The sequence below is a fragment of the Alexandromys fortis genome, unplaced genomic scaffold, assembly GCF_014885135.2.
Source record: "Alexandromys fortis isolate MF-2015 unplaced genomic scaffold, M_Fortis_MF-2015_v1.1 scaffold_3, whole genome shotgun sequence".
Lineage (NCBI taxonomy): Eukaryota > Metazoa > Chordata > Mammalia > Rodentia > Cricetidae > Alexandromys > Alexandromys fortis.
This window is the reverse complement of record NW_026067909.1, coordinates 28,035,628-28,051,474: the sequence shown is the minus strand read 5'-3', so window position 1 is coordinate 28,051,474 and position 15,847 is coordinate 28,035,628. Positions and strand designations below refer to the sequence as shown.

The following is a 15,847-nucleotide window of genomic DNA, read 5'->3' as shown; positions in this document are numbered from 1 at the left end:
ATGGCTCTAGAGGGCAGAGGCAGGTGGATCTCTGACTTCAAGGCCAGTACAGAATGAATTCCAGGACAGCCAAGGCTACACAGAGAAATCTTGTCTCAAAAAACAAAGTGTTTATACATATACTAGAGGGAACAGAGAAGTCACATGTATAAATGACCATAGTCAGTGTTTCATATTGTGGGTTCTGCATACATGGACTCAGCCAACTGCAAAATGAACATATTTAGAAACAGGAATTTCTATATTGAATATACAATTGGTTTGTTTTATCATTAATTTCCTTACTAATACAATATAAATATTTGCATAGCCTTTATATTGTATTGAGACTTATAAGTCATCTAGAGATGACTTAAAATCCACAGGAAGGCATAAATATTGCCCCTTTTCAATAGGAAGATTTGAGTAGAGTTGGAGATATGGCTCAGTGGTTAAGAGCACTGGCTGCTCTTCCAGAGGACCTAGGCTCATTTCTCAGCACCCACATAGCAGCTCACAAGCTTCTGTAATTCCATTCTCAGGGGACCTGACACGCTCTTCTGGGCTCCATGGGCATCAGGCATGAATACGGTGCATTGACAAACATGCAGACAAAATTCCCATACACATAAAAGTAAATAAATAAAATTTTAAAATAGAAGACTTAAGCATCAGAGGATTTCAGTATCTTGTATTTGGTGGGGGTAAGGGAGCCATACCCAGTCTCCAGGGATACTGTGAGATGCTTGTACTTAGCGTCTGTGCCTGAGTGTGTTGCAACCTGGGATGTGTGTTTACTATGTCTGAGTATATGGGCTGTGAGTTCCTTCTTTCCTGAAATATCAGTTCTCTGCTCTGGCCCTAGTTCAGAGATGGGCTCTTGTCCCTGAATGTGTATGAGTCTATGTGTTCTTTTCAAGGTGTGGAAGATATCCTTACAAGGACCTTGTTACATGACACTACTGATGATTGCCTTTGGCTTATGGTGGGGACACCTTCTGCGGATCAGACCCACCCAGAGCGTCTTCATTTCCACCTGTTTGTCCTTATCAAGCACACCCCTGGTGTCCAGGTTCCTCATGGGCAGTGCCCGGGGCGATAAAGAAGGTAGGTAAGCAGCATGTTCTAAGTATGTGTGTAGCTAATGTTCGTGCGCAGCTCACCTGCAGACTCGTGACTGGAGGCCTGTGAGGACGAACTGTGAGCCCTCCTTCACAGGGCTGTTCAGCTGTTAGTGGCTCCTCGGGTACATGTTCAGCCCTTCAAGGGGCTATTCTGCTGCTGACTGCAGTGACTCCATGTGTTCTGCTGGGTTAAAAGGAGCCCATTGCCTGCTCATGTGCTTATCATCACTAGAGAGCTAGAAAGAAACCAGACCAGGACCAGAAGACCACACAGCTGCAGCACAGTGTGTGGAGCCTGTGGAGGTGGTAGCTTATGAAGGGGCCCATGTTCTTGTTGGTCTGTTTAGATGTCGCAGCACGAGGCGCTCACACAATTGGTGAATTTATCTGTGAAACCAGAGCCTTTCAACAGTGACAAAACCCCCAGCTCCTGTTCTTGGCTCGGTTTGTTCTCTGTGTGTGTGAACTGTGGTCCTCTCTGAATTGCTGCTTGGGGTGGTGAGACCAGAGCAGCATGGAGCAGTCACAAGAGGCCTTGGAGTCAAGCTCCATGTCTCTGGCAGCGGTAACGTTTTCACATTCACTTGTTCACGGGGACATCGGTGTTTGCTTCTTACTTGGTGAGGGTAACTCACGAGGCCAGAATGCCATGGTAATGTCACTTGATGCCTTAAACACATCTGGATTAGAAGAGGAACTGGAAAAAAAAAAAAGACATGGTTAACTCCTCTAGTGAGATTCCAACTGCTGTGCTGGGCACAGAGACTGATGGGGAGCAGTGTGTGGAGCTGCCCCCCAGCCTCCTGAGCTCTAAGCTGGGCGGAGCTCCGGAGTCCCATTGGAATTGTCACTCATAGTACAACCTGGGGTAAGGGGCTTCTCACTGGTGAAAGAGAAAAGGCCTGTGTGAAGTCGCTTTTGACTGGTGGCCTGCACATGAGGAAATCTGCTTCTAGAAAGGACAGCTGTCAGCCTCTGTCCGTGAGTCCCTCCTTCACAAGAATATTCACTAGACCATACTGGCACAATCAAGTGCCTGAGAACCTAAACAAAGGTGTCACGTCTGTAATTATGTCACATTCCAAAAGCTTAGAACAGGCAAGAAACCTTTAGATGCAGAAGAGATGGAAAGTCTGACCTGTGTAGGAGAAGCTGCAGAAAGTGGCTGGTGGTTTTCCAGACCTGGAGGAAGACAGGAAGCTTGGGTTTGAAGTATGTCTCTAAAACTGAATGGGAAAATTGAAGTTTGCCCTAGTCACGCCATCTCTAGCTCAAGGAGGTCTCAACACTCAATGGAATAGACAAGTGGCCCAATAACACGTGCCTTCTCTGTACCATGAGGTCATGTCAGAAGACAGAGCATCTGCCGCTGCCCGGGAGAACAGGTCACAGATGCAGACATGCGACCAAGGGCCGGGCTGGTGATGCATTTTCTAACATCCTCATATCCCACACTCTAGGGCTGGGGAGCATGCCAGGGAAACAGTGAGGAGCATGAGATTTGCAGACCTGGATTACTGGGGACTGGGAATATAGCTCCATTGGTAGAGCGCTTGCCTAGAATACATGAGGATTTGGCTTCAATTCCCAGTACTGCATGAACTAGGCAGAGTTGATTGGGCCTGTAATCCCTACACTTGGGCGGGAGAGGCAGGGGGATCACAAGTTCAAGATCAAGTCGGTGTGGTGTTGTCCACGTGCTCAAAGGTGGCGGCCTGAACCTCAGTCCTGAAATTTTTGAGCCTGTACAACCAGAGCCTAAGATTTTTGAAGACATGGCTGTGTACTTCACAGAGCAGGAACTGGCCAGCTTGACACTTAATCAGGAGGCCGTGTACAAGGCTGTGGTGCTTGAGAACTTTCCACATGTGGCTTTACTGGGGTACCTCTCAAAATTAAGACAATATGTTCAGCTGACCGCCGAAGCAGAGTCATCCAGGGTGAAGGCCTTTCTCTAGTCAGCTGTGCTGGGAGGCGGATGAAGGAGGCAAGGTCAGAGCCATGTCACTGCTGCCAAGTGCGGTGTTTTCTGTAGCCCTGCGTAGTTCCATCTAAGTAGATGTATTGTTGCTTTTAGTTCGTTAACGTTGTGCATTATAATGTGCAAAGCAGAAAAAAAAAGTTCAAGATCATTTTTAGCCACGTAGGCCAGCCTGGGCTAAAGATCTTGTCTTCTTTTTTTAAGTTTTAATGTATAGTAGTAATAAGATATACAAGAAATTTTGGAGATAAATCTCTCAAAAGGTGTGTGTTACCCTTGAATAAGGAAAAAACAACATACTGCAGTATTCCTGAAGATTAATCAGGGAATTTGTCTGTGGTCATGGATAAGAGATGTTATTTTTCCTTGTTTGTAAACTCACAGCTATTCTAACAAAGAATCTGCCAGCATTTTCATGGGAGTTGGCAAAAGGAACTTCAGATTCGTTAGAGGCCAAGAGGCAGGAATGGCCCTTGAGGACTGAGTGAGGAGAGGCTGGGGAGATGGTTCAGTGAGTAAGAGCATCTGCTGTTCTAGCAGAGGACTGGGATTTGGTTCTCAGCACCTACATAGCAGCTCATACATGCCCTTCTCTTTAGCTTCAGTTCCAGGGGATCCAGTGACCTCTTCAGGCTTCCTAGGGTGCTGTGTGCACAGGGCACAGATACATATACACAGGCAAACCACTCATACACATAAACATAATAAATACATTTGAAAACTATTGAGTGAAGAGTCCTCCAGATGACAGGACCCCCTGTGGCTGTGACAAGGTAGTAGAGCCTTGCCACAAGCACGTGTGGAACTGAACAGCCTGCCCAGGTGCTGCAGGTACGTCAGAGGAATTGGGGAGTCACTGGTGAGAACAGCTGCCCTGATGGAAAGGATGGAATCAGAGCCCTTCCCTGACCTGGAAAAAGCGAGCTCACATGACTCAGCAGCAACACACGAGGGGCGGAGCTTGAGAGCTACTGAAGGGGAGAGAGACCATATTCCAGAGACCCATGACCGTAGTGTCCACTCCCTAAAGTAAAAAACGCTGACCCCAAAGGAAGACACTGAAAGCTGTGAGCACAGTAAAACATAGACTGGGCATGGCGGTGCACACCTTTAATGCCAGCACTTGGGAGGCAGAGGCAGGTGGATCTCTGTGAGTTCAAGGCCAGCCTGGTCTACAGAGTGAGTTCCATGACAGCCAGGGCTACACAGAGGAACCCTGTTGCAAAACCCCAAATAAATAATAAATGAGCACAGGCCAGGGACAACTTTGGCTCACTCTGCAAAGTAGTTTGTTTTAGTTACCCTCCTTGTTGCTGTGGCAGAAATAACCCTGACAAAAGCAACCCAGGCAAGGAAGGGTTTATTTTCACTCACGGTTTTGGGGAGTCGAGGCGTCAGGAACTTGATATAGCTGGTTATGTCTGCAGTAAGGAAGAAAGTGCAATGGTGCAATGGATGCACCAGCTCAGTTCCCTTTGTCCTGTTGACAGTGTGGGACCCAACCTGAGAAATGGCCCCGCCCACATTTGGAGTCGGTCCCGCCTCCACCTCTTCAAGATAATCTTCACAGGCACGGCAAGAGGCTAGCCTCATCTAAATAGTCTCCTTACAGGTGTGCCTAGCAGCTGTCCCTCAGGTGGCTCTCGACCCCTGTCAGGTTGACAACAATGTAAGCATCCCTGGGCCCAGAGCAAGAACTTCTGTAAGACCCTGTAAATCGCAGCCCACGGGAAATTATAACACGCCTTGTGGGAGCAGATACCTGGGTAAATAATTGCAAAGATTCTGCTTATTGTGAGCACCCTAGAGAGACAAGCAAATACCACCACGGTGCCATTTCCCGTTGTCCTTTTGAGTGGAGGAGGAGGTGCTGTTCTGCTCTTGTTTTGTTTAGAGACAGCATCTCAAAATGTAGCCCAGGCTGCCCTCAGACTCGCCGTCTTCCTGCGGTATGTTGACTTTAACTAGCTTTGACAGAATGTCGAGTCTCAGGAGCCTCTGCACTCTAAGTGGACCCAGTGTCTTTGGAGAATGATTTCAAAAGAGAAAATTCTCTAAATATATGTCCTAAAAAAGTCTTATAAAAGAATACTAAAGACAGCATTACTTTCAATAACAAAAATTACTAATAATCTAAGTGTTCAATCATAGACCAGACAATGCCATCAGTAGCATAGTCACTGGGATACTGTGAAACCAATCGGATCTAGTCTCAGGATCGGAGGAGACACAGAGATGCAGCGCATGTCTGTATTGATACAATGTCAAGTTGGAAAACAAGAACTTTCACCCCAGCAGCCCAAAGAGACATCTGAGTGATGAACCGGGTGTGGAGGGGGAGGGCTTGCGACAGCAGCAGCAGCTGGGAAGATGGCAGCCCATGCCACTGCGTATCCTGAGCCGCTCTGTTTTGCTCCATCCACGGGTTTTGCAATTACTTATAAGAACAAGAGGTAACCGCTAAGGTGGATATGCAATCTGTAGTTCTGCTTTACTGCGTGTTTAGGAAGAGCCCCTTCCCGTAGAAGGACATGCCAAGGGAGGGGGAGAGGGAGGGGCTTGCTCTGGTGGTTTGCAGAATGTGGGAACCTGTCACCTGAAGGGCTGAGTCTGGCTTGTTAGGGGCTGAGGGTAAGGACGGAGAGCTCCTGCTCCCATTACCCAAGCATGTCGTCTTGTTTGCCACAGTATCTTTTGTAATGGCATTTTGCTATAATTATATTAATAGCAAGCCATAGAAATCAGGTATTTTGGTGATTTTCTTTATAAAATGTTTTTAGGGCAATAGTGTGCACCTGTAATGCCAGCTACCTGGAAGACTGAGGCAGGAGGATTGTTTGAGCCTACAAGCCAGGCTGGGCAACATAGTGAAAACTGCCCATACCCATCTCAAGCAAAACTAGTAATAAAATGTCTTTGAGAGCAAACATTGATTTTAAAGGTTATAACCCTTTTAAGGTTTGTCTTGAGATAGGCCTCGTAATTATATTGCTCAGGATGGCCCCAAACTCTTGTGCTAACGGGGTCCTTCTGCCTCGGCCTCGCAGTAGTTAGGCCTACAAGTGTGCCCCACTTACTGCTCCAAAGAGACTTGAAAGTCGTTTTTACTTAAGTTCTGAAGATTACGTGAATTATTTTGAAAATATGTTAAGTCCTGTGATATTTCTTGCTTTAACTTTACTATTGTGCGGGTGTATGAGCATGTGCCGTGGTGTGCTTGTGGCGTTCAGACAGCAACTTTGTGGAGGCAGCTCCCCTCCCCCCCCTGCCATGGGCTCTGGAGACTGGATTCGGGTTGACAGACATGTGTGGCACTTGCCGATGCCTGCTGGGCAGTCACAGTCCCCCAGGGCCTGGGTTCAGACTGGGCACTCGCATCGCTAAGCCTTGGTTCTGAGTAGCTGTCTCACTAGCAGGTGACAGTCCCCCAGGGCCTGGGTTCAGACTGGGCACTCGCGTCGCTAAGCCTTGGTTCTGAGTAGCTGTCTCACCAGCAGGTGACATTGACTACAGCACAGTGCTGCTTGGCATGCTGGTGATGCAGGACGTGCAGCTGGGGCTCTTCATTGCGGTCATGCCCACGCTCATCCAGGCCGGAGCAAGCACGTCTTCCAAGTAAGCATCCGTATCGTGTGCTTGTCTAACTTAAAGTCTTTTGTTTATAAAAATGCTGCACAGGACAGGTGGTGATGTGCAACCTTTTAATCCCAGCACTCGGGAGGCAGAGGCAGGCAGATCTCTGATCTCTGAGTTTGAGGCCAGCTGGTCTACTGAGGGAGTTCCTGGATAGCCATGGCAACACAGAGAAACCCTGTATCAAAAACCAAAACAGAACAAAACAAAACAAAAAAGCTACACAATGCCTTTCCCAGTGTGGTCTCTAACTCATGTCACATATGTCTCTGAGCTGACCCTGGCTTTGTTGTCTACCAGCTCCTGGACTGGAAGATTACACAGCCTCACTGCTCCCCGCTGTGGTTATGGAGTGGGACAGTAGCTCACCGGTTCTAAGGCAATCGGAGGCTTTAGTGAGTCAGTGGCCTTGGGGAAGCAGTGATCTATATACATAGCTGTACATAGATACATGCATAGACATATGTCTTTGCATGTGTGTCATGCCCTGTGATGATGTAGAAGAGATGTGGGTGGATGTCATTCCATCACCACTGCTGTGTCCTTCATTCCTTTCATTCTTCTCCCCAAACAGCCCCAAGCCTACTCAGCCCTTGCTTGGTCCGTAGGAAAGGAAAAGTCAACTAAAAATTAACTTGACCAAAAAACCTTTGGTTATGTTACAAGTCCAGCTGGCCTCCAGGAATGGCAGAAAGAATATAAGCACAGATGAAAAATATAGGGAGCCCTACAGAATTAGGAAGGTGGAGAGAGAGAGAGAGTAGACACACTCTAACTGACTCTTATAAACTGTGCTTATCTGACTCTAGCTTTATTATATAGCATCTCCAGAGACCAAAAGCTGTCAGTTGAGACTCTGTGTGTGTGTGTGTGTGTGTGTGTGTGTGTGTGTGCATGTGTCCATCTCTGTATGGTGTATATGTGTGTGTGGGTCTACAGGAATGTATGTGGATAATGTGTATGCATGTGAGTGTGCATGTGTTTGAATGTGTGCATCTGTGTATGGTGTGTGTATATGTGTATGTGTGTACATGAATGTATGCTTATGGTGTATGTGTGTGTGCAGTGTACTTCGTATGGCATGGGGCGTGCATGCTGAGGAGGATATCAGGTGTCCCGCTTTATGACTCTGTCTCATTCCCGTGAGGCAAGGCCTCTCACTGAATCTGGAGCTAAACTGGCGCCAGCAAGCCCCAGGTTCCCCCATTTCCAACCCCCACAGCACAGGGGTTTTGAGCATGCATGTGGCCATACTCAGCTCTTTTTGGTTGTTATTGCTATTTGAGACAGGGTCTTACTGTGTAGCTTTGGCTTACCTGGAATTTGCTATGTAGACCAGGCTGGCCTCAAACTCCCAGATATCTACCTGCCTCTGCTTCCTGATTAAAAGGATTAAAAGCGTGCATGACCACACCTGGCCCTTTTTTTTTTTTAATGGGTGTCAGGTATTTGAGCTCAGATCTTCATGTTTGTGGAGCAAATGCTCTCATCCACTGGTGTCTCCCCAGTTCTGGTGTTCTCTTAAACATCCTAAAAATCGTATTTCTCAGCTGAGCAGTGGTGGCACACACCTTTAATTCCAGCACTTGGGAGGCAGAGGCGGGTGGATCTCTGTGAGTGCAAGGCCAGCCTGGTCAAGAAGTGAGTTCCAGGACAGGCTCCAAAGCTACACAGAGAAACCCTGTCTCAACAAAACCAAACTTATTGACTCCAAAGTAGAGATCCCAAAACAATCCACATTTGAGGCATATGACTTAATTTTCTAAGTTAATGTAATATATAGATTGTATTTTAGCATTTAAAAACAAAAACTGTGTATGATTCAGTCATTTACCTTGTAACATGTTAAAGAAAATATTTTCAGATGATTTATAGACCTTAAAGGACTATATTTGAACGTGAAATGCCATCTCTCTCGTTTCTTTCTAGTGTTATCATGGAAGCGCTGCGGATCCTGTTTCTGATTGGACAGACCCTCTTTTCGCTGGCTGCCATTTTCCTTTTATGTCTGATCATAAAGACTTACCTCATAGGCCCGTACTACCGAAAACTGCACGTGGATAGCAAAGGGAACAAAGAAATCCTGATCCTAGGAGTGTCCGCTTTCATCTTTCTGATGCTGACGGTAACAGCCCCGCCTTCTCACTTGAGAAGCGGTTAAAGCATTGAAACTCGGAGTGTTTATCTCACACACAGTCTATCCTACCGTGACTGGACCTTCTGATCGTTACCAACCACTTTGGGGAAATATGATTTATGAGCGCTGCATTTATTTTGTTTGTGTTTCGAGTCAGGGTTTACATTTTTAAAAAACAGATGTGTATTCATGAAAAGCACAGAAACACATAACTATCTTAAGCTTCACACAGCTTTGCATTCAAAATAACAGATCAAGTTTCAAACCATTTTTTATTTTTTTCTGGTGAGATGAGCTAGTGAATGGTATGAGTTCTGTTGTCATAAAGAGGACTTTCAAACAGATCCATGTATGCATTTGAAAGAGAGCAAGGGGACGGGTATAAGAGGGCTTAGAAGGAAGCAAGGAGGGAAATAATATCATCTTAAAAAATAAAAGAAGTGAAAATGTGGGCCTGGAGAGGTGGCTCAGCAGTTAAGAGCACTGACTGTTATTCCAGAGGACCTGAGTTCAATTCCCAGTACCCACATGGTGGTTCACAACTATCTGTAATGAGAGATATGGTTCCCTCTTCTGGTCTGCGGGTATACATGTAGGCAGAACACTATACATAATAAATAAATACATCTTTTTTAAAAAGACTTAAAAATAAAAGTAAGACAAACCAGATTTGTGTTAGAAAGTAGACTTCTCTTGAGAGAGTGGGGGAAGGTCAGGGGCATCCTTAAGTAGCCTAAATAGCAAGGTGGAATTGCCACACACCTCCACCGTGTTGCTCAGCAGCCGTGCAACCTGGCACTTATTCCAGAAACGTGAAGGTGTACGTTCACTCAGAAATTCATGAATGTTCATGGCCAAATCCAGTGTGATTGTTCTTCAGGGTGAGTAGTAAGACGCTGTGGTCTTCTAAAGGGCTGGGGAGACGGTTCTGTTGTTAAAGTGTTGGCCTTGAAAGCAAGAGGTCCTGAGCTTGGGTCCCCAGACCCAGTGCAAAACCCAGGCAGTGACAAGGTCCTGTGATCCATGAGTGAGGTGCTGTGGGGCAGGGGCAGGGGCAGGGGCAGGGGCAGGGGCAGGGGCAGGGGCAGGGGCAGGGGCAGAAGCGTCCCTGGGCTTGCTTGCCATGCAGTCTAGCTGAACAGCTAAGCTTGAACTTCAGCGACACACCCTGTCTCCAAAAATGAATACATAAAAAGCAAAGCAAGAGGGAGTGTGGTTGGATAATGCACCTGAAGCTGACCTCTGGCCTCCATAAGTGCACATGCACACACATCAACATGCATGCACTAAATAAACAAGGAGAAACTGTGGCTTATCCATAGCAGGTAATGCTGTCCTACAGTAAAACTGTTGTCCCCACAAAGCCCAGGGAGCCATGCAAAGCGAAGGAGGCATTCTTCAAAGGCTGTATATGGCTGAGTGAATCCATTTGTACAGTACTCATTAAATAGCAATTTCAGAAGTTAAGGAAGGAAGTGAGTGCTAGGGGTTGGGAAAGGCTGGCAGGTAGCCTGGCCACGCCGCTGAGCGAGACAGGACGCTGCCCTGAGGAACCTAACTGTTCCTCTTCCACCGAATCTGTCCTGAAATTAAAGGTTTCAGTGTTTTAGAAAGTAAATTAGCAAATTCTTTCCTTATGTGTGGGAAGCACACATTTGTTTCTGCTCATGATAACTATAATTATTTCAAGAATGTTACTTATTTAAAATTTCCCCTGCTTTGCCTATTCCAGACTATTTTCTTCTTGAAAGTAACCGCCAGCAAAGTTGTCTTGTCTGTGGGGTCAGTGTTGCCTTCCCCAGGGAAACAGCAGCCAGAGTGACTGTCCCCCGGCCCTCCTTGGTTTCTTCCTCTATTCACTCCACAGCCTTTGTTGGGCACCCACTGTCCGTGCTGGGTGTTAGGACGTGCTGGCCTTTTGCACATCAGATGCTCCCACAGTGCTTGTCGCTGCTGCTGCTGCAGTTAGTGGTGATGCGAGTGAGCTGCTGTTCGTTATCCCCACGGTTTTACTCCTGGATTTCATTTCTTTAATTGCTGGTCACCTTCCCCGCTGTCCTCTCTGTCCAAAGCCTAACCTGTGACATTGAGGCTGATGGGAGCCGGGTTCGTCCACACCCTCCCCACACTTGGTGTCGTCTGTGTTTGACCTTAGCATTTCTATTTTGTGTGTTTGCATACACATATGCAGTGGGCTCCGACTCCCTTTTCCTCGGAGCTGCTGAGTCAGCTCTCCTTTTTCGTGATGCAAGACACCTGGGGTGCGCTCTGGGCTACGCCTCAGTGTGGTCTGCTTGTTTCTCTATGGAACCAGGAATTTTCTTATTCATTTGTAGACTTTAAAAATATTTTTGTTAGTTTTTTTTGTCTCAATAAAAAAGCAGCGATGAAATTTATGTAACATAACCTTCACATTTAAACATCTTACTGTGTATTTGGTGGTTCCAAGAATGCTTCAGTACTGTGTCATTATCGCCGCTTGTCAGTTGACTTGCTGCTTCCCCATCCCTATCAGCACTGGTCCACTGTCCGTCACTGTGGACCTGCTGCTGCTGCTTGGCATGTTTATATAAACTGGATCAGACACCACGTGGCTGTTATCATCTGGCTTCTTCCAGCCTGATGCCTTCAGGTCCACGTGAAGAATGTGCCAGTGCTTGTGTCCATATGGTTGCACAGTGTTCTGTGTCACGTCCATGTTTGCTAATGTGTTCTGATCCTGGCTTGCTCTTAATGGCAGTTTTTAATAAACCGAGGTTCTTAATTTCAATATAACCCACCCAACAAGCAAGTGTTTTCTTTATAGCTAGCACCTGCTGTTTTCTGTATGGATGTGTAGATGTTTGCTACTCTGGGCTCATGAAGATGTTCTGTAGTGTCTTCTGCAAGTGTCGTTGCTCCGCTTTTCTCCTTTAGATCTACAGTCCACCTGGGGTGTGAGTTCAGTCTGTGGTATGAGGTTTCTCACGGGTATAAAAGAATCTTTGTCCTTTGCTTTGTAGGGTAGCCTTGCCAGAATCCAAGTAGCTGTGTTGTGTATTTGTATGTGCAAGTATTTGAATTCATTCTTGTACCTTTGTATGAGGTATACGTGTGTACGTGTGCGCTTTTGTAAATACAAGTGGATAGTGTATGTATACTATCTATGTATATGCACATAGTTATGTGTGTTTCTATTGGTTGATGTGTACATTTCCTTTGCTCATGTGCATGGGGGAGCTTATGCAAGGGTGGGGTGTTACTTTGATTTGCTACTGCTCGCCTGTTAATCCGTGACTGCTCTCACACTGTTTTGTAGCTTGGCATCCAGTAGCATCCTGACCCAACTTTGGTTCTGTATCAGGATAATCGTAGCTTTATTTGTGATTTCTTCCACTTCCTTGTAAGTTTTCAGGTCTGGCCTTCATCTTTCATGCATGCGTTAATTCTCACCAGCATTCCTAAATCTGTCTACTATTTGAGGGGATATTGACATTTTCCTGGTACAGAGTGCTTGCATTCTCACTGTTGGGATCTTCTGGTACCCCAGTGGCATCTTGTGTTGGGTACAAAGGTTCTGCCATTTTGTGAACCTGTGTCTTGATGTTTAATGGTGTTTTTGATGTCATTGTAAGTGGTACTTCTTTTAAAAAATGTTTTGTATTGGACTGTTGCTATTTCCTATAGTTTTAAAGTATCTTTGCGGTTGTTCTGTTGGGGATGTCCCAGAAGCTAGTCTTGAGCTCTGTGTGTAACAGGGCAAGGTTAAAGAACTGGTCTGTGATGACCATCCATTCCGTCTGACCTCATCCTCTCTGCACTGGTGGGAGCTTTCTGTGTACCCTGTCAATATCGTCACCTGCTGGTGGTTGTCTGCCTTTTATGAAGTTTGAGGTTAGTTACAGGAATCGTTTTAGTGCTAAAGACTGGCTCTTTCCTGATGCAGATAAAAAATGTATAACAATTATTCAAAATAAAGGTTGGTGTGGCTGGAGAGATGGCTTAGCAGTTAGAAGCACTGGCTGCTCTTCCAAAGGACCAGGATTCAATTCCCAACACCCACATGGCAGCTCACAGTTGTCTCTAATAGTTCCAGGGTACCCAACACTCTCACACAGACAGACATGCAGGCAGACCACCAATGCATATAAATTTTTAAAAATTTAGAACTGAAATAAAGATTGGAAAATACCCTTATTTAAAAATATTACAGTGGTTTACATAAGTGACTGTTTAAAATATTAATTTTTTTCTCCTCAAGTGTGGTTAATTCAACCAATGTTAGCTTCTTGTGTATGGTATCTCTGGCCACTCATGGGCCCTCCTGGAGCTGCATATAGGAACCTGCGTCTCTGGGTGGCACGTGGATACTAGCCATTCTTGGTGTGCACTGTGGTTCTTGTATTGGGTTGAAGAGTGTCAGGCTGTGAGCAGTCTCTGGCAGTGAGCAGACTGGGCAGTGCATGTGTTCCTTAATGAAGCTGAGTCCCTTATCCTCAGGTCACAGAGCTGCTGGACGTCTCTATGGAGCTCGGCTGCTTCCTGGCTGGAGCACTGGTCTCTTCTCAGGGGCACATGGTCACAGAGGAGATCGTGGCTTACATCGAGCCTATCCGAGACTTCCTGGCCATCATTTTCTTCGCATCCATAGGTATTCCTCTCCACGCTGCAATTCCTTTGATACGCATGTGAGACACGTTTGTATGGCTGTATATAAATACGCTTTTCTAGAGTCTGAGGAAAGACTTACTTTAAAATAGGGAAAATGGACAAAAAAAAAGGGTCAAGAATTAGCTGGTTGTTCGTCAGGTTTCATCAGTGCGATGGGAGGTACCTAGGGCAAGGCCTGCTCCCTGGTTTCTTCCTGTGTGAGCCAAGTGAGGAATGACAAAGACTGTGTAGTTGTGGGACATTTCCTCACCCTTCCTGTGGCTGCTGTGCACACACTCAAGCTGTGTGTGCGCCAGTCCCTAGTCCAGAAGGAGTGCTGGGTCCTGTGCCGACCTGGTAGTTTCGTACATTCTCTGCGGGTGTGGCCCAATGGAGGAGGGCTGCTGGGCCTCTCTCTTTCCCCAGAAGAGGGAGAGGGTTTTGCCAAAGCACTCAGAAAGACTTGGGTTTCAGTTAATTCTTCTGTAAGAGCAAGCTTAACGAGTAAGACAGAGTTGTAGACTTGTAGCCGAGAGATGGCTGGAGCCTGCTCTGAAGTCTCTGTCTCTGTCTCCCACAGGGCTCCATGTCTTCCCCACCTTTGTGATCTATGAGTTGACTGTGCTGGTGTTCCTCACCCTGTCTGTGGTCGTCATGAAGGTATGAAGTGAGGCTGGCTCTTAGCACTCAGAGCTGGTGAAGTCCACACTGCTCTGTTGCTCACTACACAGTAGAGCACTTCCCATAGGCCCTCGTTTCTAGCCAGTCACTGCCTAAGTCCTGCAGAGCCCCAGTGACACTTGTGGCTCCCAGAGACACTCTCAAGGAGGCAGGTCTGGGCCAGTGGTTTAGATGGTAGGATGATGTGTTGTTTCAGAATTGAGGTGTTGGGAATTAGCAGAAGCCAGGTTGGGTAGCATCTTTCTGGGTCAACAGGCTTGTTGTGGTTAAGTCTGCGGAGCCGCCATTGTCTCCTTCCTGATGGAGGTGTGTTTCAGCATACAGGAAACCCAGTGGGCACTGCTGAATGCCCGCCCTCATGACCACAAATTACTGTGTGACCTGAACTGCTGTCTAAGTCACAGTGTGCCTGCCTGTTTAGCAGTATTTGGCGAGTTGCTAGTTCTGAACTGCCTGCCAGTTCCAGGCTTTTCTCATATATGGAATGAATGGAATGAATCTCTGTCTTGAGTGCTTACTACTTAATGCTGTTGATTCAGTTTGATGGGGGAAGGCTTATTTTCTATCACTGAATCCAAACTTTTTATTTTGCCTTCTTGTTCTATATGGATTTAAGACAGTTTCTGTTTATTTGGTGCCTTCTGGCTATAGTGATATTTCATTTGTATTTTAATAAATAAAGTTTGCCTGAAGTTCAGAGAGTAAAACAGCCACACTGATCAGCCTTACGGACCAGGCAGTGGTGACACACACCTTTAATCCCACTAGCCACACTAGTTTGCCATAGAAACCTGTAAGTGGAGACTGCTCATTTGTTTCCAGCCAGCCAAGACCTAAATAATCACACAGAAACCATATCAATTACAACACTGTTTGGCCTATTAGCTCAGGCTTCTTATTAACTAACTCTTACATCTCAAATTAACCCATTTTTATTATTTTATATTTTACCATGAGGCTCGTGGTTTGTCACCTCTTGTTTATTGATCTGCTACATGGCATTTGCCTCCTTTGGCAGCTACATTGTAGTAGGAGGAGGCTGCTTGTTGGTTTCCAGCCGCCCTGATAGCTTAGCCCCAAAATAATCACACAGAAACTGTATTAATTAAATCATTGCTTGGCCCATTAGTTCTAGCTTCTTATGGATAACTCTTACATCTTAATACATCTCCATTAATCTGTGCATCATCACGAGTTCGTGGCCTACCAGCAAAGTTTCAGCACATCTGTCTCCAGCAGCTGTGCCATGGCTTCTCCCTGACTCCACCCTTCTTCCTCCCAGCACACAGCCTAGCTTTCCCCCTCGTTCTGTTCTTCCCTGCCATAGGCTCAAAGCAGTTTCTTTATTCATTAACCAATAAAAGCAACACACAAACAGAAGGACCTCCCGCATCAAGATATGGTGTCTCCTCAACTCCACCTACTCTCTCTTTATATCCCTTCCATTCTGGCTATATTCTGCTCTGCCATAGGCCAAAGCAACTTTATCAATCAATAAAAGCAATACATATGCAGAAGGACATCCCACATCAGAAACTGGGCTGTAGTGGTACACATCTTTAATCCCAGCCCTAGAGAGGAATATAAGACGGAAGAGACAGCTGTCACACACAGTTTCATTCTGAAATCCCTGGAGGCAGGATCGCCATTTCAGACTGAAATAGAGGTAAGAGCTAGTGGCTG

General features: G+C 46.2%; 1 protein-coding gene across 6 annotated transcripts in view; it reads left to right on the top strand.

Moving 5' to 3' along the window:
• Tmco3 (transmembrane and coiled-coil domains 3) overlaps nucleotides 1-15,847 on the top strand; it is a 34,954-nt gene that overhangs the window by 17,230 nt on the left and 1,877 nt on the right. For 5 of the 6 annotated variants that reach the window (XM_050136715.1, XM_050136719.1, XM_050136717.1 and 2 more), the window contains 5 exons: nucleotides 900-1,086; nucleotides 6,579-6,699; nucleotides 8,647-8,842; nucleotides 13,334-13,484; nucleotides 14,064-14,143. In XM_050136715.1, coding sequence (XP_049992672.1) covers nucleotides 900-1,086; nucleotides 6,579-6,699; nucleotides 8,647-8,842; nucleotides 13,334-13,484; nucleotides 14,064-14,143 — 735 coding nt within the window. The remainder of the gene's footprint in view (nucleotides 1-899; nucleotides 1,087-6,578; nucleotides 6,700-8,646; nucleotides 8,843-13,333; nucleotides 13,485-14,063; nucleotides 14,144-15,847) is intronic. The other variant, XM_050136720.1, reaches the window with a different exon arrangement.